The sequence below is a fragment of the Alosa pseudoharengus genome, unplaced genomic scaffold (assembly GCF_046254945.1).
Source record: "Alosa pseudoharengus isolate Yale_2024_CS ecotype anadromous, Long Island Sound unplaced genomic scaffold, YU_APseudo_1.1 YU_APseudo_1.1_scf_17, whole genome shotgun sequence".
Taxonomy (NCBI): domain Eukaryota; kingdom Metazoa; phylum Chordata; class Actinopteri; order Clupeiformes; family Clupeidae; genus Alosa; species Alosa pseudoharengus.
The window spans coordinates 21304019-21330402 of record NW_027468640.1 but is presented as its reverse complement, the minus strand read 5'-3'; the positions used below and the strand labels follow the sequence as shown (position 1 = coordinate 21330402).

Sequence of the window (26384 nt, the reverse complement as noted above, 5' to 3'; positions counted from 1 at the left end):
AACTTACCTCAAAGAAATTGAGGGATATGACCCCATCAGAGTCTGTGTCCATCGTCTTAAACGTTTCTGTAGGGAAGAGATAGAGAGGAAGGGAGTTATTAAAATATTATAAAGTCTAAGATATTATTAAAATATTATAAAGATACAGCATATTAATACACACAGGTATGCATGCATACACTTGATGAAAAACACTTCAGATGCAGACACATAGGTCTACATACACACATATACACACTTCAGTGCATATTCTGTGTTTGTGTGTGTGTGTGTGCGTCTGTGTGTGTCTGTGTCTGTGTGTATACAGATGTTTATGTGTCAGAGCAAACATGCGGCCCTGTCTAAAGGCTAAAACTCACTGAACATGGTCTCCAGGCGGATCAAACAGGTGACAAAGTTGTCAAAGTCGACCGACAGATCCTCCTCTGTGTAGCGCAGGATGATCAACTGGAACAGGTGATTGGTCAATTTGAAGCCTAAAAGGTAACAGACAGCCACAGCATCCAATCAAAATAAGAAGGAAGGGGATGGGGGTCAACCCATGTTGTTTTATTAAGCAAATAGAGGACATAAAAGCCATACACACATCACTTTTGCATTTGGTTTGGTTTTTAAAATAAGCAGTCATACAAAACACTCAAATAAGGCACCAGATCTCCTCAACCACAGCATATGACAATAGTTGTGCATTTCAAGATTTATCATATTGTGTGTACACAATTATACAACTACAGCACACACACACACACACACACACACACACACTTTTTTTATTTGCATAAAACACTGTTCTGCGGTTTATACACAATGCGGTTAATACACAGGTAATCACTGTATTGTACTGCGGTGGTATGTGAGTAGAGGGATAGAGGGAGTTTGGCTAAAGGAGGATACCTGCAGACTCCAGGGCCATGCGCATTTCATAGGAGCTCATGGTGCCCGACTTATCCAGGTCAAACTGTCTGAAGACAGTCTGATAGGGCCAGAGAGAGACAGAGAGAGAGAGAGAGGGAGACAGAGAGAGATTACATAACCTTTATTCATCATAAAAAAAACAAATGTTTTTTTCTCCTGTACCTTTGACCTACGGTTACAGATGCTTATTTGTGTGCGTGGGACTGCACAGAGGATTATTGTTTTCAAGAACAACACTTCCGTGTGCTAGCACTATCATGCTGTGTTGTTGCTATTCATATATGGGTGTGTGTTCTTGGACATAACGTCAGAGATAATATCCTTGTACTATGGGTACAAATAATCACATGGCTCATTGTTACCAGTGCAATATTCTCGTGTGTGTGTGAGTGCATGTGCATGTGCATGTGCATGTGTGTGTGTGCACGTTTCAGCAGGTAGCATTTTAATACATTGCTATCAGTGCAATATTCTTGTGTGTGTGTGTGTGTGTGTGTGTGTGTGTGTGTGTGTGTGTGTGTGTGTGTCACGTCTCACCAGATAGCGTTTGATCTTCTCCCACAACACATGGAACTCAGTCAATCCCAACTTTCCACTGCCATCAGTCTGTATTAATAAGTCAAGGCCACAAACACATCTGCACTGCACTAAACAAGCACACACACACACACACACACACACACACACACACACACACACACACACACACACTACACTTTAAGGTACGTACAACCTTTCTGAAACCTGTGTATACAAACAAGACAACACAATATACAACAAACAACTCAACATACACATGAACAAATATGGCAAATGCACACACTGCTTTTATCTTACCACAGATACAGAGCTCTAAACTAGACAAAAGTCCCCTTCAAAAGAACTTTTGTCACCGCCATTACAGTGCTGAACAAACTTACATAGAGAACCCGTGTCTGTTATGTGGATTTGTGTTAATTTGAGTTTATATTTGTGTGTTCCGATGTGATGTGTTGTTCTGAGTGGGGATGGGATATGCTACATATTATATGTCACATGTCTTACATGTTATATGTGGTGCTGTGCCCACATTCGTAACACTGGAACATGGATTTACGTGTGAAAAGATTAAGAACTCTATCTATCTATCTTTCTATCTATCAATCTATCTATTTATCTATCTATCTATCTATATACTATCTATCTATCTATCTATCTATCTATCTATCTATCTATCTAGCTATACACAGTCTCATTCATTACATACTGTCTCTCACAAATATTCACACACAGACACACGGAAAGAGAGAGAGAGAGAGAGAGAGAGAGAGAGAGAGAGAGAGAGAGAGAGTAAGATGAAGGATACATCCATCAGGTTGATCATACTACGACAGGCCTCTTCAGTGAAGCCATCAGTCTTCAGGTCTTTATCTGTGTGAAGAGGAGACAGAGAAGAGGTTAGTACAAGACCAGCCTTCCTTCGTGAGGTCAGGTATGGAGCATACAGATTTTAGTTTTGTGATCAACCTCTCTCAGTATTCACTACAAAAACATAAAATGCCCTCTGGTGATGGAGAGAGGTAATACAACTTTGAGCCCAACTGTGTGTGTGTGTGTGTGTGTGTGTGTGTGTGTGTGTGTGTGTGGGTGGTTGGATGTGTACTCACGTTTGCCAATGATACGGTTGAGAATGGTTTTAAGTTCTGTGACACTTATCTCCATGTCCTTCAAAAACAGAGAAATTGGGTTCAAAAGAGTTTGTTACAGAGACAGTTTCTATTTTATCACCGCCGAATTCAGTTGAAGTCCGAACGATAGATGCTTGAGTGTGAAAGTAAAAGAATTTTACATCAACAGCTGACATAATCCATTACTTACCGCGCCAGCTAGCTGTCTGAACAAGCTCTTGAATCCTGAATCAATCTTACTTTCATCCAACTTGATCTGGAGTAAAGGAAACCAGAGAGAGAAAAATATCAAAAAGGTTGACAGGGAGAGGGAGGGAGAAAGAGATAGAGCGGTAGAGAGAGGGAGAAGAAGAAAGAAAGTTTATAAACTCAACGGCTATGGTTTCCTGGCACTACAATAATGCTTGCTGTTGGCCATACCTCAGTAGGAATATTTGCAACGACGTTGTCGTCCAACTCTCTGAAGAAAGACAAAGAGGAAACCTTATGGCATACTTTGTTCATATATATTAATTTATACACACACACACACACTATCCATCACTCACTCGGAGTTGGCAGGCTTCTCAGAGAAGACCCTGAGGACGAAGTCGCCCTCTTTGTTGGGCTCGTACGTGGAGGGCACGATGATGTACTCGCCGGCGGGCAGGCGGCAGCGAGAGCTGACCTCGCGCAGGTTGATGAAGGTCTCGGAGCGGGCTCTCGACGCGTTCGTCAGGAAGAAGTCTCGCTTCAGGTGCACTCCCGAACTACCCCGGTACTATAAATACCAGGTGAGATGAGAGAGGGGTAAGGTCACCTTTGACCTTGAGAAATGCGACTTTGTCTTTTGAGATAACTGAGATTTTGAGATATTGGACAAATTAATACAGTAGCCCTACATGCATTTCAATCACAAAGATCACAGAGCCAAAATGATAGTAAACAAAAAAATCATATGAAACATTAGTAGTAATACTAGCATAAATTACGTTCATAAAAAATTGTGTTTGATAAGTTCTCTCTGCCATTATAGTGTTAGTCCACTAGGGCAGTGTTTCTTAAAGGGTTGGTTCAGGATTTTGGACATAAGACCTCATTTCCAAGTAAGCAAGTGTGATATTTATCAGTGGAGACCGTTTTCAACACGTTTCATCCAGTCCTTCTAATTGCAGAGTTCGCAGGTGCTAGGATAGCGCAAGTCAACGGTATGTGCTAGCCTGCCACTAAAGACAGTCTTACCCACTCCAAAGTACACCTGAGGCAAATTCCAGACAATCGATGTAAATGTCTGTGTTGATAGAATAGTGTAAGAAATACAACTACCCTTGCATCGCGTTGCAATAGTTATACTTTGGTCCCTGAAGTTGTTAGTAGCCTAGTCATTTTGCAACTCAGCGGCGGACTGATATTACCAAGACTACTACTAGGTATCCCCAGAGAATGTGTTGAAAACGGTCTCCACTGATAAATATCACACTTGCTTACTTGGAAATGAGGTCCTATGTGGTGGGTCAGGACCCAAAAGTTCATCCAGGAACCGTTCTGGGTAGGTTGTGGAGCTTGTGGTGAAAAATAAAAACGCCCATTTTTAAATGCTATCTTATCAGATCTAATATTGGACCTGAAAGGTGACATAAGGAGTTGAAGACTTCACAAATGTAATGCCAAACATCAGCATGTTCCAAACAAGTAGGCCTACACACACTTTCCGTGTCCTAGCTCACCGTAGGCCTATCAATTAGTTTGATTGCTAAAAAAATATATGGGTCGCAACTTAATGAACATGGGAAATTGTGGGTCCCAAAGCCAGACCAGTTAAGAACCACTACACTAGGGTATATTCAGTCCAGTTTGTGTCCGTGATGTTAGGTCCGGTCAAAGTATTTATGAATTTCAGATTGGACGAGAGGCAGAAGGAAGGGGAAGGGGGATGTTAGGCCTACTGTAACACTGTTACTCCAGCCTCGTGCCTGTGGCAGAATCAGAACCAGCCACTCTCACTTGTGCCACATTGCTTAAATCTCTTGAGCCCAGCATCTCCATCTACCTCCAAATTGGACGTACCTGATCTGGAACCTGTGATGAGAAACAAAAAACAATTGTGATGTTCATGATGTTTGATGTCATGATGCAAAAATGTGTATTAGGGCAGTTCCAGCGTTATGTATGTGACAATTGGACTCATATTGGTAAACAAAATGCCTTAGAGTGGGGGCAAAATTAGTATCAGTGAATTAATTTGCATAACTTTTAATGCAACCTCTGTCCTCTGAATACTGAGAAATCCTCAAATTTCATATAATCAATTTCTTCTTAAGAATACAAGGCATTTTATCAGCGTTATGGATGTGACATGAAATGGACACACTTTTGTGAGAGATTACAGGTTTTCTACAAACTCTGTGAATTTTGAAGGAAACTGCCGAAACTATGATATATGTACCATGAAGGAGACTTGAATGAACACAAAAAGTGTGTTTTTGAAACTATGCGTCATTTTCGTAATGCATTATGTAGGAAAAACTGGCGTTATGGATGTGACGGTTTCACGTTATGGATGTGACGTGTCTGAACCAGTCCTCGACAAACTACATAAAACACATAATTAAGTAGTGAATTTTGATATGAAACAATTGAAATAGTAATCATGAAAAACTAGCGATGAAATTATTGCTTCCTCAGTGCCCACTAAGATCCACAGGAAGAATCAGGACAACGAGTCATTTAAAATATAAAAAAGAAATACATTTTTTTCTTTTACTGTCATCAATTTTGGTCAGTGATTCCCGGGTTACTGAAACACCAGGGAACATGAAACTTGGTGGCCACTCCCCTAAATAACTAGCCCTACCAGAACCGTTGCACCCAAGATAACAAAATATTTATGGTATGTTAGTCTCAAGAGCCCGCATGAACCTAACCCATACCCACTCATTTGTGATTTGCACACATAAAGTACATGCACGCGCACGTGCACACACGCACATGCACACACACGCACATGCGCACACACACACGCACGCACAGTCGCACACATACAGACAGGCAAGCACACACACACACATAAACACATACAAACAGGCAAGCACACACACACACACACACACACACACACACACACACACACACACACACACACACGCACAAACACCCACCCACATGAATGCAGATACATAAACACACACACACAGGCACGCATACGCATGTGGGCATGCAAACACACAAGCACACACACACACACACACACACACACACACACACACACATGCACAAACACCCACCCACATGAATGCAGATACATAAACACACACACACACACACACACACACACTCTTATAAACAAAAGCAAACTCACATATGCACACATTTACATGCACATGAGTTGCAGGAGTAGGAGATGGAGACAAATTGACAAGCGTGATTTATTTTTGTGAAGAGAATATGCAGGACTGAGCGGCGGTCATACTTTGTACCGCTATGCGGTACATCTAGTTTATTGCTGCCCTTACTCATGTTACTCTGTGGGTATTAGCTACAGAGGACCTGACACTTCAAATGCTGTCATATCGCGTCACATTTAAAATTAAACTGTGTTAAGCAGACGTGAACGGCAGGCTGAACAGATCTGCAACAGAAGGAGGTTGCTATGTTAACTCCAGCTGCAAAGTCAGCCATCTTCACCAGCTAACACGATAATCCAGTTACTGTACAACATTAGTATGACAGTTACAGGAAGATAATAGCTCAGATTTTCGTTATTAGGCCACTTGAAAATAGGCTATGGCTAGGCTAATCACTGGAGGTATTTTAATATTATATGTGTATGTTTTGCTAATGGTTAGGCAAGGCCTCCCTGTGGTTTTGATCAACCTAATAATCTTTGAAATGTCAATTGTAAACACTAAGTTGAAATGCGTTGAAACTGACATGCCACCAGAACAGACATTTTATCGGCTTTGAGGTATAATAAAGTCCCCAGTCTTGTAAATTCACATTATGTAACATCCATAACGTCACATCCATAACGCACCATTAAAGGTTTTAAAAGTAAGAAAGGGGCACAATTTGGTCATCACACTTTACATTAATATAAATCAGCTTTGCACAGACACTATGGACATTGGCGCATCAACACTGTATGTGTAGCATAAACTTTTCCTATAAAACGTTATGGATGTGACATGGCCATGGAACTTGCTGACTTAAAAACAAAAGCCTTACAAATGTAAGGAGTTGTGCTCTTAAAGGCAAGCTGAGCATAGACATTACTCTACCATTCCCTTGTCAATCTGGAAATTGTCAAATGACACAATTTGTTTGAACATTGGGTCCATTTATCCACTTTTGAAATATGTATAATATTACCATGTGAAATATGTTGTTTCTGTATGGTTGCACACCATATTTATGATGTAAAAAGAGTGTCATTCTCCATCAAATTCAATCAGATCAGTTACAAACAATAAAATATAGACCTAAATGAAGATTTTAACAACAGTTCTATTTGTGTATGCACAACTTTTTTTTCCATGGTAAGGATGACCTTTGCATGGAATTGCCCATTACTGTAATGTTGAAGACACTGAATGGACTTGAGTGATGAACTTTCGGCTCACCTCATAGACGGCGAATCCAATGGTCTCCATGTCTTTGCCCTCCATCCGCTTCTTTCGGCGATCTTTCTGCATGAGAGCCACCAGGAAGCTGCAATCTGATTTGCCGGATACATCCGGGTGCTGCAGCGCGATCTTGAACTGTGGGTTGATCCAGAAGGTGGCTGTAGAGGAATGGAAAACAATGTATATCTCTTAGAGGTGGCCAATGTTGCTTTTGGTGAGCATTCAGTTCAGAATATTTTACTATGCAAAAAAATCTGTGATGGCTCAAGCGAGGCTTTGTGAACTTTGTGAAACATTTGAAGCAATGGTCTCTTTGCACAGCATCATCTGTTATCAGGGGCGGAGCTACGTGGTGGCCAGGGGGGGCCACAGCCACCACTGGTCAAAGCCTAGCCACCCTGCTGGTCCCCCCAGCTCCGTTCAGTGAAAAGTAAAAAAAAAAAAAAAAAAAGCAAGGACTGAACCAATTACTGCACTCTATCTACGACCATTGGCCCAGTCAGGAAGTGTAGCCCACGGACAATTCAAGTCATCTGTTAAAAAAACACTTGACAGTAGACTACTACTTAACCTCAGTAACAACAGGTGAGTTGATGATGAGTTGGAACATTAATGCTAATAAGATGTTAGAATGTGTCACGAATCATAGCCAAGTGAGCTGCGTTGGGCTGTCCTTGTTAGGTAGGCTCTCTGACATTGACTTGTGGGGCTGATCAGAAATAATCGGATGCCTGCGGTAACGCTGTTACAAAAATATTTCGATAAAATGTGGGTAAAATGCAAGCATATTAGGCACATATCTCCGGATGGCTCCAATAAAAGTAGGCTAATAGGGCCTAGCCTATAGGCTACTTTATAAAAAACATAATTTGCTGACTGTGTGGTTGCCATAGCCAGAGACTTTCTAATGTGGAGACACAGCACTCAAAAAATACTCCATAGAAATGCATGGGGCTAGTTTGTCACGCCAATATGGCCGTTGTCTACACATATCCCACCCCTTCCTCGGCATTGACATTGAGCCAATCATGTGGTGTGATGTGAATACATTGAGCCAATCATATGGTGTGTTGTGAAAACATCGTGCCAATCATGTGTTGTGATCTCGCCGCTGGAGCAAGATTGGTGTCGTGAAGCCTAGTGCACGCGCAGTTCGACCCAAAGACTGTGCCCGATGAGTGCCCATAAAACGTTGGTATATGGCCGCCGAGTGGAGGGACTTGCCTAAAATGACTTTGCCATAGCTGGTCAGGCAGAGGCAGGCTGCTTTGCCTGAGTTCTTTGTTACATTGCTCCAGAACTGTTCATCGCAGCGAGATGAAACCTTAATTGCGTGACAGAGCAGAAGTGGGGCTTTCCAACGAGACTAAACACTTGCCTGTGCGATCAAGTATGAAAAAAAAATCATTAAATCAAATTGATTAATATTTACAGTTCACCTGCGCACCCACTCTCGTTTGAATTACTCGCGAACCCGTGATTGCATAGATATGACAAGGATATCAGAAGAAAGAGGAGACACAGGGCTATCTATTGGTACCAAGTATATCGATGCTTCCGGGCTATGAACAAACAGACAACGTGACTGCAAAATAACATCATGTACAAAAACCAACGCTGCACACCCTCTCGTTTGAATTAGGCATACTCACGAACCCGTGATCGGATAGATATGCCACGCATGTCAGATGAAAGAGGAGACACAGAGCTATCATTTGATACCAAGTACATACTTCTGGGTTATAAAACAGACGAAATTACATCAAAATAATAACTTTATAGCTCGATTTAATCCTGGCTACGCCCCTGTCTGTTATATTCTGCTCCTTACATTTTCACTCCGACACTGAATATCTTGTTTGCCCAATAATAACAATTTTAACTTGAAGAGCCCATTGCACCGGAAAATGTGTAAAAGTTTTGACATTAGAAGGATCCTATGTAGTGTGAAAACTAATACAACAGTGACACCTCTTGGTCATTTTGCATTACTGTTAAAAGGTCTTCAGAAAGTCCAAGACAAGTATGAAACAGCATCCTGTCGATACTGAGTTCCTATGGATTTTGTTGATCATTCAAAATGGCGTATAAACCAACAACACACTGAAAAATTAAATTGTAACCATGGTGATGCAGGACATACAGTAGATAGGTTACAATCTGCCAAGGGATTACTCAATATTTCCTCAATAAAAATATTGCTGCATGAATAAGATGCTGTTGAAACTTCTCTGGGTTAACAATGAACTTGTTCAGGCTACTAGCTCAGCACCAAAATGATGGCAACCAAATTAATGATAATATTAAATATTAAAACATCCCATATTTGAAAATACTGTATTTGTAACCTCCAGGTAAACTCCCTCTCGTTTTCTCTCTTTACCTGACCTCACACACCTGTGAGCTCTGAGGTCTCACCTGGGAAGTTCCTGCATCCCCCAGCGGTGCTGCCCCTCCTCCACTCGCCCTGGTAAAGCGACGTGCTCCACTTCTTAAGGTTCGACGCCTCCAGAGCGTCTGCTGTCAGGTTACAGATCTCAAGACGGCTGAATTCTTGCAAGAAATCACTGAACGACATCCTACAGGACACACAGACAAACACACACTCATACACACATATGTTTATCAATTATTTTCAATACAAACACACACACACAGACACACACACACACACACACACATACATTGTTTCAACACACACACACATCAGTTTCTCACCAGAACTCTCCATCCTCACTGCACTTCTGTAGCCGGCCCCTGACTGATTGGTCCACACTCTCCCATTCCCTTGAGCTACAAACGACAGCATTGACAAACTTAGTTAACAACGTACCAACCATTGCATCATCACAACACATCAACTCGTCATCATAATTATGGAGTCAACTGATTATTCAACTATCCAAAGTTACCAGGACCTACAGAAGCTATTATTATGGTAAAATTGTGTTATTGCTTGTAGCCAGGCCATGAATCATTACTTATTATGAGGTATTCGGAAGAGCAGGAAAAATAATTTCTACGAAAACAGATGGATGGATGCATGGATGGATGTTTTTGTGGATGCATGGATAGATGGATAGATGCAGATGGATAGATGGAGTGCCTCTGTACACATGTGTGTCTTACTTGTCGCTCCAGGCTCCAGTCCACTCCACTTCTCCCCAAGGGTTACGGATCCGCACCAGTTTAGTCTTGTTACCCCTGTACACCACCTAGTGGACACCACATCAAATTACACCACATGACATTGCATGTCTGTGTGGTGCATGACATTGCAGTACACAATGCTCACACCCTGACAAAATACAGAATTATATAATATCACTCATCTAATCATTACATAACATAAGGTTATTCAACTAATAATTTCCATGTATATTACCCCCATTGCATTTCAAGTTTTTTGCTATTTACCAAACATTACAATATTTGATGTCTTAGATACGTTTTAGTAATTGAGTAGAACCATGGCATGCTGATGAATCAAACACCTGAAGCTGAGTGTCAATACGATAGGCAATCCCTCCAATCTACAATTCACAACATCCTTAAATAATCTCTATGGAAATTGGCAATCACTCCGATCTACAATTCACAACATCCTTAAATAATCTATATGGAGATTGTTTGGGACAATTATCTAGATTCTGGCTCTGCCTCACCTCGTCCACAGCTGTCACCGAGTAGGCGTGACCTTTCACCAGCTTCTTGAAGGTCACAGCCTCCATGTCCTGATTGCCGGTGATCTGCGCAGAAGGACGAAGAGGTGATAAGAGATGAAAAGAGGTGGTGACAGGAAGGGAAGGAATGAGGAGTGTTTGTGGAGGTGTTCAACCATTTTCACTGACAAATTTCTTCCATGACTTTTCAAGAACCGTTATAAGTTCTATGGCGTTCTATGACCTCTCTGTTTACGCAAACTTGCATAATTGCCACGTTTGGGCCTAATTATAAAACAACCATTTCAATGATTTAGTCTATAGGCTGATTCAGATATGGCATTTCATTATGCAATACATTATCCATGGCAGAGTACAACAAACAAATGTTTCTTGATTTGATTTCTTGGAAAAAAAACATTTCCAGGATATTGATGACCATGACAACCCTGTCGGTAGTTAGGTGAGTCTCTCAGAGAAGAGTCTCTGAGAAGGCAGTAAGGCAGAAGGGCTTAATGAGGAGCTGAGAGGAGAGTTTGCGGAGGCAGACACGGGTTAGTGAGGAGACGTGAGGAGGTGGTGGGAGGAGGTGGGAGGAGGTGAGTGAGGAGGTTGGAGGAGGTGAGTGAGGAGATGTGTGAGGAGGTTGGATGAGGTGAGTGAGGAGGTGGGAGGAGGTGAGTGAGGAGGTGAATGAGGAGGTTGGAGGAGGTGGTGGGAGGAGGTGAGTGAGGAGGTTGGAGGAGGTGAGTGAGGAGGTGGGAGGAGATGAGTGAGGAGGTTGGAGGAGGTGAGTGAGGAGGTTGGAGGAGGTGAGTGAGGAGGTGGGAGGAGGTGGGAGGAGGTTGGAGGAGGTGGTGGGAGGAGGTGAGTGAGGAGGTTGGAGGAGGTGAGTGAGGAGGTGGGAGGAGATGAGTGAGGAGGTGAGTGAGGAGGTTGGAGGAGGTGAGTGAGGAGGTTCGAGGAGGTGAGTGAGGAGGTGGGAGGAGATGAGTGAGGAGGTTGGAGGAGGTGGTGGGAGGAGGTGAGTGAGGAGGTTGGAGAAGGTGAGTGAGGAGGTGGGAGGAGACAAGAGAAGGTGAGTGAGGAGGTGGTTGGAGATGAGTGAGGAGATGAGTGAGGAGGTGAGTGAGGAGACAACAGGTGAGTGAGAAGGTGGTTGGAGATGAGTGAGGAGGTGAGTGAGGAGACAACAGGTGAGTGAGAAGGTGGGAGGAGACAAGAGGAGGTGAGTGAGGAGATGAGTGAGGAGGTGAGTGAGGAGACAACAGGTGAGTGAGAAGGTGGTTGGAGATGAGTGAGGAGATGAGTGAGGAGGTGAGTGAGGAGGTGAGTGAGGAGACAACAGGTGAGTGAGAAGGTGGTTGGAGATGAGTGAGGAGATGAGTGAGGAGGTGAGTGAGGAGACAACAGGTGAGTGAGAAGGTGGTTGGAGATGAGTGAGGAGATGAGTGAGGAGGTGAGTGAGGAGACAACAGGTGAGTGAGAAGGTGGGAGGAGACAAGAGGAGGTGAGTGAGGAGACAACAGGTGAGTGAGAAGGTGGTTGGAGATGAGTGAGGAGATGAGTGAGGAGGTGAGTGAGGAGGTGAGTGAGGAGACAAGAGGTGAGTGAGAAGGTGGTTGGAGATGAGTGAGGAGATGAGTGAGGAGGTGAGTGAGGAGGTGAGTGAGGAGACAACAGGTGAGTGAGAAGGTGGTTGGAGATGAGTGAGGAGGTGAGTGAGGAGACAACAGGTGAGTGAGAAGGTGGTTGGAGATGAGTGAGGAGATGAGTGAGGAGGTGAGTGAGGAGACAACAGGTGAGTGAGAAGGTGGGAGGAGACAAGAGGAGGTGAGTGAGGAGACAACAGGTGAGTGAGAAGGTGGTTGGAGATGAGTGAGGAGATGAGTGAGGAGGTGAGTGAGGAGACAAGAGGTGAGTGAGAAGGTGGTTGGAGATGAGTGAGGAGATGAGTGAGGAGGTGAGTGAGGAGGTGAGTGAGGAGACAACAGGTGAGTGAGAAGGTGGTTGGAGATGAGTGAGGAGGTGAGTGAGGAGACAACAGGTGAGTGAGAAGGTGGTTGGAGATGAGTGAGGAGATGAGTGAGGAGGTGAGTGAGGAGACAACAGGTGAGTGAGAAGGTGGGAGGAGACAAGAGGAGGTGAGTGAGGAGACAACAGGTGAGTGAGAAGGTGGTTGGAGATGAGTGAGGAGATGAGTGAGGAGGTGAGTGAGGAGGTGAGTGAGGAGACAACAGGTGAGTGAGAAGGTGGTTGGAGATGAGTGAGGAGATGAGTGAGGAGGTGAGTGAGGAGGTGAGTGAGGAGACAACAGGTGAGTGAGAAGGTGGTTGGAGATGAGTGAGGAGGTGAGTGAGGAGACAACAGGTGAGTGAGAAGGTGGTTGGAGATGAGTGAGGAGATGAGTGAGGAGGTGAGTGAGGAGACAACAGGTGAGTGAGAAGGTGGGAGGAGACAAGAGGAGGTGAGTGAGGAGACAACAGGTGAGTGAGAAGGTGGTTGGAGATGAGTGAGGAGATGAGTGAGGAGGTGAGTGAGGAGGTGAGTGAGGAGACAAGAGGTGAGTGAGAAGGTGGTTGGAGATGAGTGAGGAGATGAGTGAGGAGGTGAGTGAGGAGGTGAGTGAGGAGACAACAGGTGAGTGAGAAGGTGGTTGGAGATGAGTGAGGAGGTGAGTGAGGAGACAACAGGTGAGTGAGAAGGTGGTTGGAGATGAGTGAGGAGATGAGTGAGGAGGTGAGTGAGGAGACAACAGGTGAGTGAGAAGGTGGGAGGAGACAAGAGGAGGTGAGTGAGGAGACAACAGGTGAGTGAGAAGGTGGTTGGAGATGAGTGAGGAGATGAGTGAGGAGGTGAGTGAGGAGGTGAGTGAGGAGACAACAGGTGAGTGAGAAGGTGGTTGGAGATGAGTGAGGAGGTGAGTGAGGAGACAACAGGTGAGTGAGGAGGTTGGAGGAGGTGAGTGAGGAGGTGGGAGGAGATGAGTGAGGAGGTGAGTGAGGAGGTTGGAGGAGGTGAGTGAGGAGGTTGGAGGAGGTAAGTGAGGAGGTGGGAGGAGATGAGTGAGGAGGTGGGAGGAGATGAGTGAGGAGGTGAGTGAGGAGGTTGGAGGAGGTGGTGGGAGGAGGTGAGTGAGGAGGTTGGAGAAGGTGAGTGAGGAGGTGGGAGGAGACAAGAGAAGGTGAGTGAGGAGGTGGTTGGAGATGAGTGAGGAGATGAGTGAGGAGGTGAGTGAGGAGACAACAGGTGAGTGAGAAGGTGGTTGGAGATGAGTGAGGAGATGAGTGAGGAGATGAGTGAGGAGGTGAATGAGGAGACAACAGGTGAGTGAGAAGGTGGTTGGAGATGAGTGAGGAGATGAGTGAGGAGGTGAGTGAGGAGACAACAGGTGAGTGAGAAGGTGGGAGGAGACAAGAGGAGGTGAGTGAGGAGACAACAGGTGAGTGAGAAAGTGGTTGGAGATGAGTGAGGAGATGAGTGAGGAGGTGAGTGAGGAGGTGAGTGAGGAGACAAGAGGTGAGTGAGAAGGTGGTTGGAGATGAGTGAGGAGATGAGTGAGGAGATGAGTGAGGAGGTGAGTGAGGAGACAACAGGTGAGTGAGAAGGTGGTTGGAGATGAGTGAGGAGGTGAGTGAGGAGACAACAGGTGAGTGAGAAGGTGGGAGGAGACAAGAGGAGGTGAGTGAGGAGACAACAGGTGAGTGAGAAGGTGGTTGGAGATGAGCGAGGAGATGAGTGAGGAGGTGAGTGAGGAGGTGAGTGAGGAGACAAGAGGTGAGTGAGAAGGTGGTTGGAGATGAGTGAGGAGATGAGTGAGGAGGTGAGTGAGGAGGTGAGTGAGGAGACAACAGGTGAGTGAGGAGGTGGTTGGAGATGAGTGAGGAGATGAGTGAGGAGGTGAGTGAGGAGGTGAGTGAGGAGACAACAGGTGAGTGAGAAGGTGGTTGGAGATGAGTGAGGAGGTGAGTGAGGAGGTGAGTGAGTAGACAACAGGTGAGTGAGAAGGTGGTTGGAGATGAGTGAGGAGATGAGTGAGGAGGTGAGTGAGGAGGTGAGTGAGGAGACAACAGGTGAGTGAGGAGGTGGTTGGAGATGAGTGAGGAGATGAGTGAGGAGGTGAGTGAGGAGGTGAGTGAGGAGACAACAGGTGAGTGAGAAGGTGGTTGGAGATGAGTGAGGAGATGAGTGAGGAGGTGAGTGAGGAGGTGAGTGAGGAGACAACAGGTGAGTGAGAAGGTGGTTGGAGATGAGTGAGGAGATGAGTGAGGAGGTGAGTGAGGAGACAACAGGTGAGTGAGAAGGTGGGAGGAGACAAGAGGAGGTGAGTGAGGAGACAACAGGTGAGTGAGAAGGTGGTTGGAGATGAGTGAGGAGATGAGTGAGGAGGTGAGTGAGGAGGTGAGTGAGGAGACAACAGGTGAGTGAGAAGGTGGTTGGAGATGAGTGAGGAGATGAGTGAGGAGGTGAGTGAGGAGACAACAGGTGAGTGAGAAGGTGGTTGGAGATGAGTGAGGAGATGAGTGAGGAGGTGAGTGAGGAGGTGAGTGAGGAGACAACAGGTGAGTGAGAAGGTGGTTGGAGATGAGTGAGGAGGTGAGTGAGGAGGTGAGTGAGGAGACAACAGGTGAGTGAGAAGGTGGTTGGAGATGAGTGAGGAGATGAGTGAGGAGGTGAGTGAGGAGGTGAGTGAGGAGACAACAGGTGAGTGAGGAGGTGGGAGGAGACAAGAGGAGGTGAGTGAGAAGGTGGGAGCGAAGGAGACTCACGTCTATGGAGCAGCCCAGGAGGGAGCCTCTCTCTATGGCTCGGCCCATGATGCTGTAGAGGTCAGAGGGAGGCTTACGTAGCTCAAACGCCTCCGTCACACCGCCCGTGAAGTCCTCAAAGCCCTCCGACGTGCTGCCGCCTGACAGAGCCTCATAGCAGCCGTTCAGTCTGCACAACACACACAGATAGTGAGTAAACACACAGACACACACACAGAAACAGACACTGACACACACATATATACAGTATGTACTGACACACACATACTTACAGACGCGTGATACACACACATTCACACAAACATACATCATCTTACCTAATCGTCTTGATTTTCCACTACCTTAGTTGGCCTCTAGACTAGATCTTTCCATTTCATAAAACTGCCATCCTATTTTTTCTTTCTTCATCTAAAAAAAGACCTCCCATCCCTCCAGGGATTTGGTTATGTTTCTCATCTCATCACATCCTAAGCAGCTGTGGTCTCTAGCAAAGCTCTCCTCCATGTCCACTCGCTGGACCACCTACTCCCTGTGCCACGAGCCTCCCTCTCAGGCTTTTATTGCCCTCAAGTCCTCAATAACACCCAAGGATGGATTACTGCACGGGTCTACCGGGCCCAGGGGCCCAAGGGGTCAGGGGGCCCTGAAGCCCAAGCCTTTGCATGGAATCATTGCCTCAATATCAAGAAATCATGATGTAGGCTATGAATCTGATTGAATTAACGTATTGGCCATCCCCAAAATGCACCAGAATACAGAAAATCACATCATACAAATTAAAAATGTTCTGGGGGAGGACCCCCAACCCCCCCCTCCCATCCCACATATGTGACAATTAGTGGGGGGCCCTTAATACAACTGGGCCCAGGGGCCCGAAAGTTCATAATCCGTCCATGATAACACCCATCCCTATTGTTCCCACAAACCATTCCCTCCTTCAGCCTCTTTAGGGCCCTATCATGACATTCTAAAGTGCATCGTCACTCGTCAAAAGTCTATTCAAATTTAGTAGGATGTCCAGTTCACATTGGGAGGGGTTTCGTTCTCAAAAGTGGAGCGCATGGCGTAACAAGGTGTTCATAGGTCTTTTAATCAGTCATATGGGTGTGTTTGGGGCGTAACATCATTTTAAACCAATGAGAATGACATCTGTCATTCCCTTTAACGGCGCAACGCGCGATATGTCAAATAAATGCATCGGTATATTCAACGGCGCATTTGAAGGAGGCTGCTTGCGAGACCGTATGGAATAGTCATTCTTAAACCATGCTTTACTAAAACCTAGCATAGCCTTCACGCATTTGCACTCGTCTATTATTTGAACTCATTGGCAAAGTGAAACTAACTTCACCAAGGAGTCAGTCAACGACAAGACAGTTATATGCAGTTACTTTCACTATTGGCTGACAATGGGTTACCATCGAAAACATAGGCTGGAAAAAGCAACACTTACCCTAATGTTGCTCAAATGACTGAATAAAACAACATTTATCCTGCAGAGGAGTTGCTTATATCTCGTGACAGTGCGTCTTCAGCTGTGCTCCATACGCCTCTCGCCTCTCCCCTAATCACTTTTAACCGTCATTACCAATTTGCAAATGATGGTGAATAACTACTCATCATGAGATGTACAGTATTTCGTAATATCTTTATTCTAATTATGTTTCCCATTGTAATCGTGCAATTTAATGCTTTGCATGGACGTGCGCTGGTGTGCGTTCATGAATGATAGAAGGATGGTGCGTGCACCTGCCAATATGACTGTTGACATGCGCTCTTAAAATAGCATATGAACAACTCGCCATTGACTTCTGACCAGGTTTAGGTGGTGTATGATAGCGATTTTTAGACAATGCGCGAGTCCCCTCCCTAGGTTGTTAATTGCCACACCCCTGGGCGCAATGCTTAAAAAATAAACGTGCAAAATACCGAATTCAACTTTCCGCGGGTGAATAACGAGTATTACGCCATGCACTGGTGACCCAAAATACAGCCCTTAATCTTCTTCTATCGACTTCTCTTCTTTATCATTTTTAATGTTTGCCTTTATTGAGCTAGGACAGTGAAGAAGTCAGGAAGCTAGTGGGAGAGAGAGATGGGGTGGGATTAGGAAATGACCACATGTCAGATTTGAACTCGGGTCCCCATGGGCACTTGGACCTCCAAGTTGTGTGGACACTACAGGCACTTTTTGTTGTGCCCCCCCCCACCCCCAATCCCCCATCCTTACTTGGCGTAGGCCTTCTCCAGCAGGGCGCTCCAGAACTCCCCTCCCTCAGCCGAGTGCACAAACAGCAGCTTTCCATTCTTCACCGGCAGCCGGTCGTCAATCACTATGTCCACCCACTCGCCAAACTGCCAAAACTGCACACAAATACACACACACACACACACACACACACACACACACACACACACACACACACAGACACAGACACAGACACAGAGGAAGAAAGAAAAGCAGTCAGTAAAAACGCAAGTGTTGCAGCAACAGCAGAACAGAACAATCTGATAAAACAAAGAGGACAAACAAAAATGTGATTTGAACCTGTACCTGCAATACAAGAACCCTCATCAGTATAGCATCAGTATTTGATCATTCACTCACTCAACTCATTCAATAATTAATTAATATACTTACAAACCAACCACATACTCAACAAGCTTAACAAGCATGGTAAACTGCTTAAGTCTTCACTCAGAGATTTCAAGTTATCTCTTCCTGATAGCAAACAGATGGAAACTTGACACCACCAATATCCAAGTTCATACAGGAAGCTTATCTACACTCCAAACCACTGTTGATTTGCCTCAGGGGAGAAAGTCAGTTACAGAAGACAGCCACCAGGTGGCACTCCTGTACCCCTCACACTGCAGTGGTTCACACATGGCACACAGGCAGGAAGTACGTTCAGTATGCACAGTCTGAGCAATGCTCAGTGAGCATATTACTGATCTAAGAACATGTTGACTCTCTGGTTTTCCACTATGAATCTCTTTAAAGAAAAGTTGAGGACTGTTGTGAGAGCAGTTGTTGGGGAATACTAGTAAAAGTAGTGACCAGGAAGTGACACCATCTTGGTGACTGTTGAACAATGCTAATATTCTAACACAGTGGTCCCCAAACATTTTCTTCCGAGGGCCAGCTCACTATGCCTGGCTCCAAGAGAGGGCCAGAGACTCGGAGTAGTTCTATATCAGTAACCATAAATAGCTTAGTGCTGTGAACAACAGCAGTCTACCTTAGTTTAATATTCTATTACATTTAATCATAGGCTATTGCAATTTAATACCATTGTTAGCTGTGTTTATATTGTCATCATGCCATATCAGTGTAAAATTAAATAATACTAATAAAAAAACGTTTGCATTCCCAAAAGTATTAGCAGGGAGTCCCAAAAGTATATTTTATTAAAAATGTGTAAACTCTGAATTCTGTGTCTTTGCATACACAGCTCAAGTTGTGAATATCCTACAAATAATTTAAAGTTCTCAAACTATGAGAATTTTATGAAGTGCTGAAGTGGTCTGACCACCATTCTAACTTTCAGTCACCTGATGAGAACTTTGTGAAGTCTTTGTATGAACATTTGAACGAGTGAATAAAAAATAGAAATAATTATCCCAGAAAGTCCCAGAAATATGACTTGAATAGAAGTTAGTTAGTTATTAACAATTAATTGATAAACTTTTAAAATACTTTGAGCACTGATGCAGTCAGCATAGGCCTCTCACATTGTTTGCAGGTAGCCTACATTTCATTCCGTTTTCGATGGCAAACGCAAAACAGCGCCAAAACAACCATCGGTGGACAAAAAGAGTATTACATGTGTACTGTTTGACTCGCCATCTATCTTCTATCTATAAAGCAAGAAGCGTCTGTGTGTCTGTGTGTGTGTGTGTGTGTGTGTGTGTGTCTGTGGCACGCATATCTCGCTGACCGTTTGTCAGACTGATTACAAACTTGGCAGGTGTCTTGCTACGGGCATGAGTAAGTGCACTGCCGAATTTTACGTTGTTTGAATAAGAAATGCAAAAGATATCGTTAAATAGCCTATATCGGTAAAAGAAGCACGCATTGGCTTTCGCCGCTAGCCACTCCCCCTCCCACACAGCACTGCAGGACTGTAAGCTACCAGTGAGGATAGAAGCAGGGCTTTGGCAGAATTGGATCAGTGTAGGTTACACGGGTAAAAACTTAAGCGAGTGCAAGATAATTCCACGGATTTTGCAACAACACGCCAACATGCAAACACACACAGGTAGGCTATATGCAGTGGCTCTTCAAAATGACGTAAAAAATGATGTGCAATAAGCGGACACTTCGAATAGCCCAGGCTACTTTGAACTGTCTTTAGACTTTGAATAAGCACACGACAATTCAAACTGCAAGGTCCTAAATTGAAACGAGCGATAATGGTCCCGAATCAAAGAACGTCCCAGAATGCCACACATGCAAAGCATAACCAGCGACAAGCAACGAGTGGCAGACAGTGTGATGTCACTTATGAATAGCCCAGGTTACTTTGGACTGTCTTTAGACTTTGAATAAACAAACGACAATTCCAACTGCAAGGTCCTAAATTGAAACGAGCGATAATGGTCCCGAATTAAAGAACGTCTCAGAATGCCACACATGCAAAGCATAACCAGGCAGCGACAAGCAACGAGTGGCAGACAGAGTGTGATGTCACTTATAGGCCACCAGAGACTGTTTTTGAGTCACACCGTTGCAAATTCAATATGATGCATCATTCCACAAAATGGTTTGTTTTCTCTATCATCAAGTTATTCAATAGGCTAAGCATATAGCCTTGACTCAAAACAGCTGTTAGGATTATGTAATTTTGATTTGTAAAAAATGTCACATGCAGCCATGCTTAAATTCTGCTCACTTCACATTTATTATATTATCTGTAGGCCTATTCATTATTGAATGCTTACCTGGAATTATGTTTTTCCCTATCATCCTATTTTTAAAGCAGGCCTACCTGCAGGCATGTAATTGGGCTACAGGAATAGCATGTTTGAACGGGCACTGCACTAGTCTATCTATAAAGCAAGAAGCGTCTGTGTGTGTGTGTGTGTGTGTGTGTGTGTGTGTGTGTCTGTGGCACGCATATCTCGCTGACCGTTTGTCAGACTGAAGATTTCGTATGTGGCTCGCGCGTGGCACAAAGGTGTGCACTCTCGATTTTTAAGATTTTTAAATGCATATTTCAAAATATGCTTATTTACGTAGGACGTTTATCGCTGCACTGCACTGTTTCCAAGGGGACCAGTTTAAGGGGAGCTCCACCCCATGGATCGTGTAACAGTAGCTAGGTCCAGAGAACGGGCTCTGCTAGGTCTCACTTTGATGATAGTCAGTCGCAATTTAAACAGATTACTCGGGAACCGCTTGGTTAAGATGCAAGATGATTATCATGCCTGACCTCAACAATAAAGACTCCCTGTATGGAGTTTGCTTGCATAAAATGATTACTTGCAACAACACGCCAACAAACACGGGTATGTAGTGACCACTCGAATAGCCCAGGCTACTTTGGACTTTCAAGAGACTTTGACTAAAACGACAATTCCGACTGCAAGGTCCCAAATTGAAACGAGCGATAGGCTAATGCCACATAGCTAACGTTAGACAAGTTGCAGACTGAGCGACGGCACTTATCACGCCATTAAACACGGGTATGTAGTGACCACTCAAAATAAAGCATTAGGAAGTTATTCAGTAAGCTATATACATTTAGCCTTAACTCAAAACAGTTGTCATTATGTCATTCTGATCTGTAGAAATGTCACATGCAGCCATGCCTAAATTTATTAGAGGCCACATTTATTATATATATTATAATATTCAGTATTCATTATTGAATGCTTAGCTGGAATGATGTTTCCCTATCATCCTATTTTTAAAGCAGGCATACCTGTGGGCATGTAATTGAGCTACGGGTTTTCTTCAGGAATGGCATGTTTGAACGGGCACTGCACTAGTAGAGAATAAATGGGGGAAATTGCGGAGGTTTTAGTTTGACGATGTTGTACTCCCGTGCGGGCCTGATGCTATATACTACGGACATGTCTTGGGGGGCCACCCAAAATGAGGTGGTGGGCCGTATCCGGCCCGCGGGCCGTAGTTTGGGGACCACTGTTCTAACACATATAGAAGTATGCAAACAGACACACAGACACACAGACACACACACACACACACACACACACACACTATATGAAGCGGATGAGGCTCTGAGAGACTGCTTCGAGTGCACTGACTGGAGTGTGTTACAGAATGGAGAGGACTTAGAGGAGGTCACACAGTGCACAACTGACTACCTGAACTTCTGTATGGACATTGTTGTTCCCACCAGAACTGTACGCTGCTTTCCCAACAACAAGCCTTGGATAACCAGCAATGTCAAGACCCTTCTTAACAGAAAAAAGATGGTGTTCAGAGAGGGGGACATGGCAGAGCTGAGGCGCGTGCAAGGGGAACTCAAAGTCAAGCTGAAGGAGGACTACAGAAGGAAGGTGGAACAGAAGTTGCAGGAAAACAACATGAAGGAGGCATGGGATGGCATGAAGATTATCACTGGCCTGAAGAAGAGCAGCAGCTCTGTGGAGGGGGACCTGGACAGGGCGAACCAGTTGAACCACTTCTACAACAGGTTTGACTGCCCTGCTCCAGCTCCAATGGCAGTGGTCTCTCCACCACCCCCTGCTGACTCAGACATTGCTCTTGTTTGCATGCCTGCCCTACCCCTACCTCCCAGCCTCCCAGTCTCTCCAGCTCTGCATCCCGGTGACACCCAACGACCTAAACTATCATCACCTCATGTCCTGCCCCCTGCCTGACGCCAGTATACACGTATCCAGAGTGACACTCAGACAGAGCAGTGACTGTGGAACTCTCGCACTTGTGCTCTGGGGCATGTCTAGTGGGTGTTGGCAGACTTGGGGGCTGAGGGATATGCCACCCCTGACATTACAGTGTGGAATGTCAAAGAGGAACTCTGTCCCAATGCTGAATGCAATGCTGAAGGTTTGTCCATTTCCTAATGACAAATGTGGCCACATCGCATTAGCTCGCATTCTGTAAGAGATTATGACATAGCTCATTGCCATTTCCATCTAAAACAAGATGGATGAAAAAATGGCACAAACAAGGCACAAGAAGGCACAAAACAACATTCTGTTGTTTTTTCTAAGTCTTTTTGGAAGTATTAAACAAAAGTCAAATTGCAAATTGTGTCGAAATGTCGATTAATGAATGCAATGCAAACCACAGTCAATGAAGGGTAAGGAGAGTAGCCGTCTGTGTTCAAACAAATGCATGAATACTTAGCTGTTTGTGACCATATAGGTGAAAGTGTTGTGAATCTGCCTCATTTCTGTAAATGTACATACTGCGTACTTCTTATGGTCATCTGTGATTTTTGTACCCATGTGTACCCTGTGTGTGTCTTTGGTCTGTATGCAAGCATCCTTTGTTTATCCTTGAATTCAATAAAAGCTTGTCTAGAGGCCTTTTGCCTATCACCAGGTGTGAAATGTTAATGTTTGTAGAACAGCATGTGTCCAGGCCTCTGAGGAACTTCCCAGGAAGGGGGGTAGTTTTAATTAAAAGACAATAGAAGCTGACCAGACCTGATGAAGGCCTAATCCTCATCCTCCCTTTCTATTGCATATTCAAACTGGGTTGGACCAAGAGGTCACTCCTTCTTTTGTTTGTAACATAAAGTTAGTACACTGTTTCTGAGAAGTCAGAGAATACTGACAATCTGGTGAAATCCATGATGGGGTGAAACAAACATGTACTTCTCTCCCTTGAGGGCCACTGGCCCTAGCCTGGCGAGCCAGACCCACATTAAAATGTAGGGTCTGGGCACTCACCGTTCGCAGTGCTCAGTCCGAGGGGCGGGATAATCAGTTGTCTTTCAAATTCCCTCTGCACGAAATAGGACGCAATAGGATATTTGTTTTCAAGTAGCAGGGAATTCAAGCCAAACCGTTGCAACTCTGCCATCAATCATTATGTTAAGCCCACCAAACGACTCTATACACGATTTCAATGGCCTGATTAAGTTTCGATTTCTGGAGCTCACAAGCCAACGGAGAGTTGCTAGACTAGCCCTGGCAGCAAATGTAATTTGCTGCCGCTAGGGGCGCGTCTAGATTTCTAGGCTACACTGGCCCCTCATTGAAAAGAATAAAGCCTGGATCCTGATCTTGCATCGTCCTGATTGAGTCTTAAGAGAAATATGGTAGTAAAAATATACTATCAGTTATGGAGGTTCCAACCGTGAGATTAAAATTTTGGATTTAAATTGGATTCAAATTTTGCTGAGAGATCTTCAACATCATGTTTGACGGCACACTCTTAAGGTAAGGTAATTGATATTTTCTGGTGGTGAGATATTAGGGAGTTGTCCTAAATAGTTCTTGTCAGACTATCGGGCTCCAGCAGGGAGCTCTGTTGGGCGTTAGTAACAAGCTTGTTTTGTTCCTGTAAATGGCCCCTAAGTATCACTGAGAATACTTTCATCTCTATGAGACTGGCGTTAGAACAATAGTTCTGGAAATAGCCATGTATGTTTTAGACAGAAACATATTCGGTCCTATGGACACAATCTGGAGCTTATCGGATTAAGCTTTTCAGGGTAGCCGGGGTTTTGGCCATTCCCCACTTTACGGCTACATTTGGGGGGACTGCTTGCCTAAGAATCTCTCACCTGAAAATGAAATTGCATAAGAGTGTTGCTGGTCATAACAGATGTATGAAACCATCTTTAGATTGCGTAACTAAGATCACAGTTTGAAGTAGCCTATAAAGATGTTGAACTGAAAGCGTAATATTAATAGTTGGGCGTCGAATAACGTTTTCCACCGTTTAAAGTAAAGACATTGGAGTTGGTATATGATACTGTGTTCTTCAAATTTATAAAAGTACAACTAGTTAGAAATTGGATTGATAATGCAACTTTTTAAATTATGGAGACTTATGATGGATGATCAGGATCCAAGTAATATTTGCCCAATCTGCAAAGATGGAGTTTTCTATGTTCAGTGTAACTAACATGATGAGTTTGTCTTGTCTTATCTGTCTTGTCACTGCTATTGTCAACATGGGCCCTGAATGAATGAATGTGTGAGTGTATGTGCTGGCCAGCATGTGTGAATGTGGAAACTTAATTCCAATAGCTTTGTACCAAAGGGAACTTTTTATAAATGTAACACAGATTTAATTTCTTTGGTGATCTACAATCACGGTCCTGTTTTTATAATGTTTTGAATATTGTTTTATGAATTTCTGCCATTTCAGAGTGGCTTTGTTGTTTGCTTATTTTTACCTTTGTCTTCCATACTACATGATTGCAAGTCTCTTACTCTTTGCTTTCTTATAATATGCTTATAAGACAAATTGATTTCCAGGTTGGCTGGTGATTTCTTTAATGGTGAGCCAATGTTTAATGCAATCAAGACTGACAATTGTTGTTATTTTTGTTTGTTCTATTTTTTGTTGTTGTTGTTGTTGCTTTGTTTTATTTTTATTTATTTATTTTCATGTCTGGCATTCTGACCAGGGCAAGTCCAGATTACTGTTACTTTCCTTATCTTACTGTATTTTATTTCTATGGTTTATATGGGGAACACAATGGTAAACATTTGCAATGACTATGTATTATTGTCTGTTCCTTTACACACTTCCTTTTCCCCTCTGTAATACTAAGTTTGACTCATGATTACTTAGTTTATTTTTTCTCTAGTCACTTAAAGCTGAAGATAATAAGTTATGTACTGGTTTAAGTTGTATGCTCCAGTCTAAGAGCAGACTGTAACTTTTTTTGTTGCTTTAAAGCACCTAGGCTATACAGATGCTGGTAGTAGCTAATATCATTTCTATACTTTCTTTGATTTGATTCTCTTTGACTTTGAATTTTATTTTTGTTATTCTGTTGCACCTTTTATTTCTTTATGTTATGGTTTATTTCATTTGATTTCCTTTTCAGTTTGTCCTGACTAGGAATACTTGTTGCTCAGATGATATGGTTAAAGATTTCCCAATTCCATTATAGGTGCTAAGATAACAGGAGGATAATTTTTATATAATCCCCATTTGAGCCTTTCCTGGCTGTGTTGTTATTTTATTTTTAGTTTATTTTTTTTTCCTTGTTCTCATTGGTTTAATTTCTGATGGTCTGTTTGCTTGCTTAACTGCTGATATATTTTAATTTCATTAGAAAACCTATGGGTTGAGATTTCATTTTTTATGTTGTTTGTTTGTTTGTTGTTTTGTAATGATTTATTTCATACCTTTACAAGCTTTGCTCCTAGCCACCCATCACCGGATGATATTTGATGTCTACAAGCAGAACCGTACCATGTTATTTCATACAATGACGTCTTCCTGTAGTTTGTTTTGTTATCAGTTTCGGAGGCAGATCTGGTGGACAAGGGTGTGCCACCGATCCGAAGGGGGATGGTTGATAACAATGGATGGTTGACAACAATGGTGATGGTTAGTCACTGTTTCTGAGAAGTCAGAGAATACTGAGAATCTGGTGAAATCCATGATGGGGTGAAACAAACATGTACTTCTCTCCCTTGAGGGCCACTGGCCCCTCATTGAAAAGAATAAAGCCTGGATCCTGATCTTGCATCATCCTGATTGAGTCTTAAGAGAAATATGGTAGTAATAATATACTATCATAGGCTAGTATCAATATTAACATTGAAAAGGAGAACCAAACAACATCTTGTAGTCTTAGAGTC

At 43.7% G+C, this 26384-nt stretch overlaps 1 protein-coding gene across 2 annotated transcripts in view; it reads right to left on the bottom strand.

Annotated features, from left to right (window-relative positions):
* The window catches only part of capn1 (calpain 1), a 55007-nt gene that overhangs the window by 2817 nt on the left and 25806 nt on the right, over positions 1 to 26384 (bottom strand). For both annotated transcript variants that reach the window (XM_076288911.1, XM_076288912.1), the window contains exons 5-21: positions 17845 to 17978; positions 15615 to 15783; positions 10849 to 10932; positions 10313 to 10398; positions 9902 to 9976; positions 9602 to 9762; positions 7181 to 7341; positions 4629 to 4640; positions 3131 to 3342; positions 3003 to 3042; positions 2773 to 2838; positions 2562 to 2619; positions 2261 to 2325; positions 1453 to 1521; positions 895 to 973; positions 360 to 476; positions 8 to 66 (exon numbers count right to left, since the gene is read on the bottom strand). In XM_076288911.1, the coding sequence (XP_076145026.1) occupies positions 8 to 66; positions 360 to 476; positions 895 to 973; positions 1453 to 1521; positions 2261 to 2325; positions 2562 to 2619; positions 2773 to 2838; positions 3003 to 3042; positions 3131 to 3342; positions 4629 to 4640; positions 7181 to 7341; positions 9602 to 9762; positions 9902 to 9976; positions 10313 to 10398; positions 10849 to 10932; positions 15615 to 15783; positions 17845 to 17978 (1647 nt within the window). The remainder of the gene's footprint in view (positions 1 to 7; positions 67 to 359; positions 477 to 894; positions 974 to 1452; positions 1522 to 2260; positions 2326 to 2561; positions 2620 to 2772; positions 2839 to 3002; positions 3043 to 3130; positions 3343 to 4628; positions 4641 to 7180; positions 7342 to 9601; positions 9763 to 9901; positions 9977 to 10312; positions 10399 to 10848; positions 10933 to 15614; positions 15784 to 17844; positions 17979 to 26384) is intronic.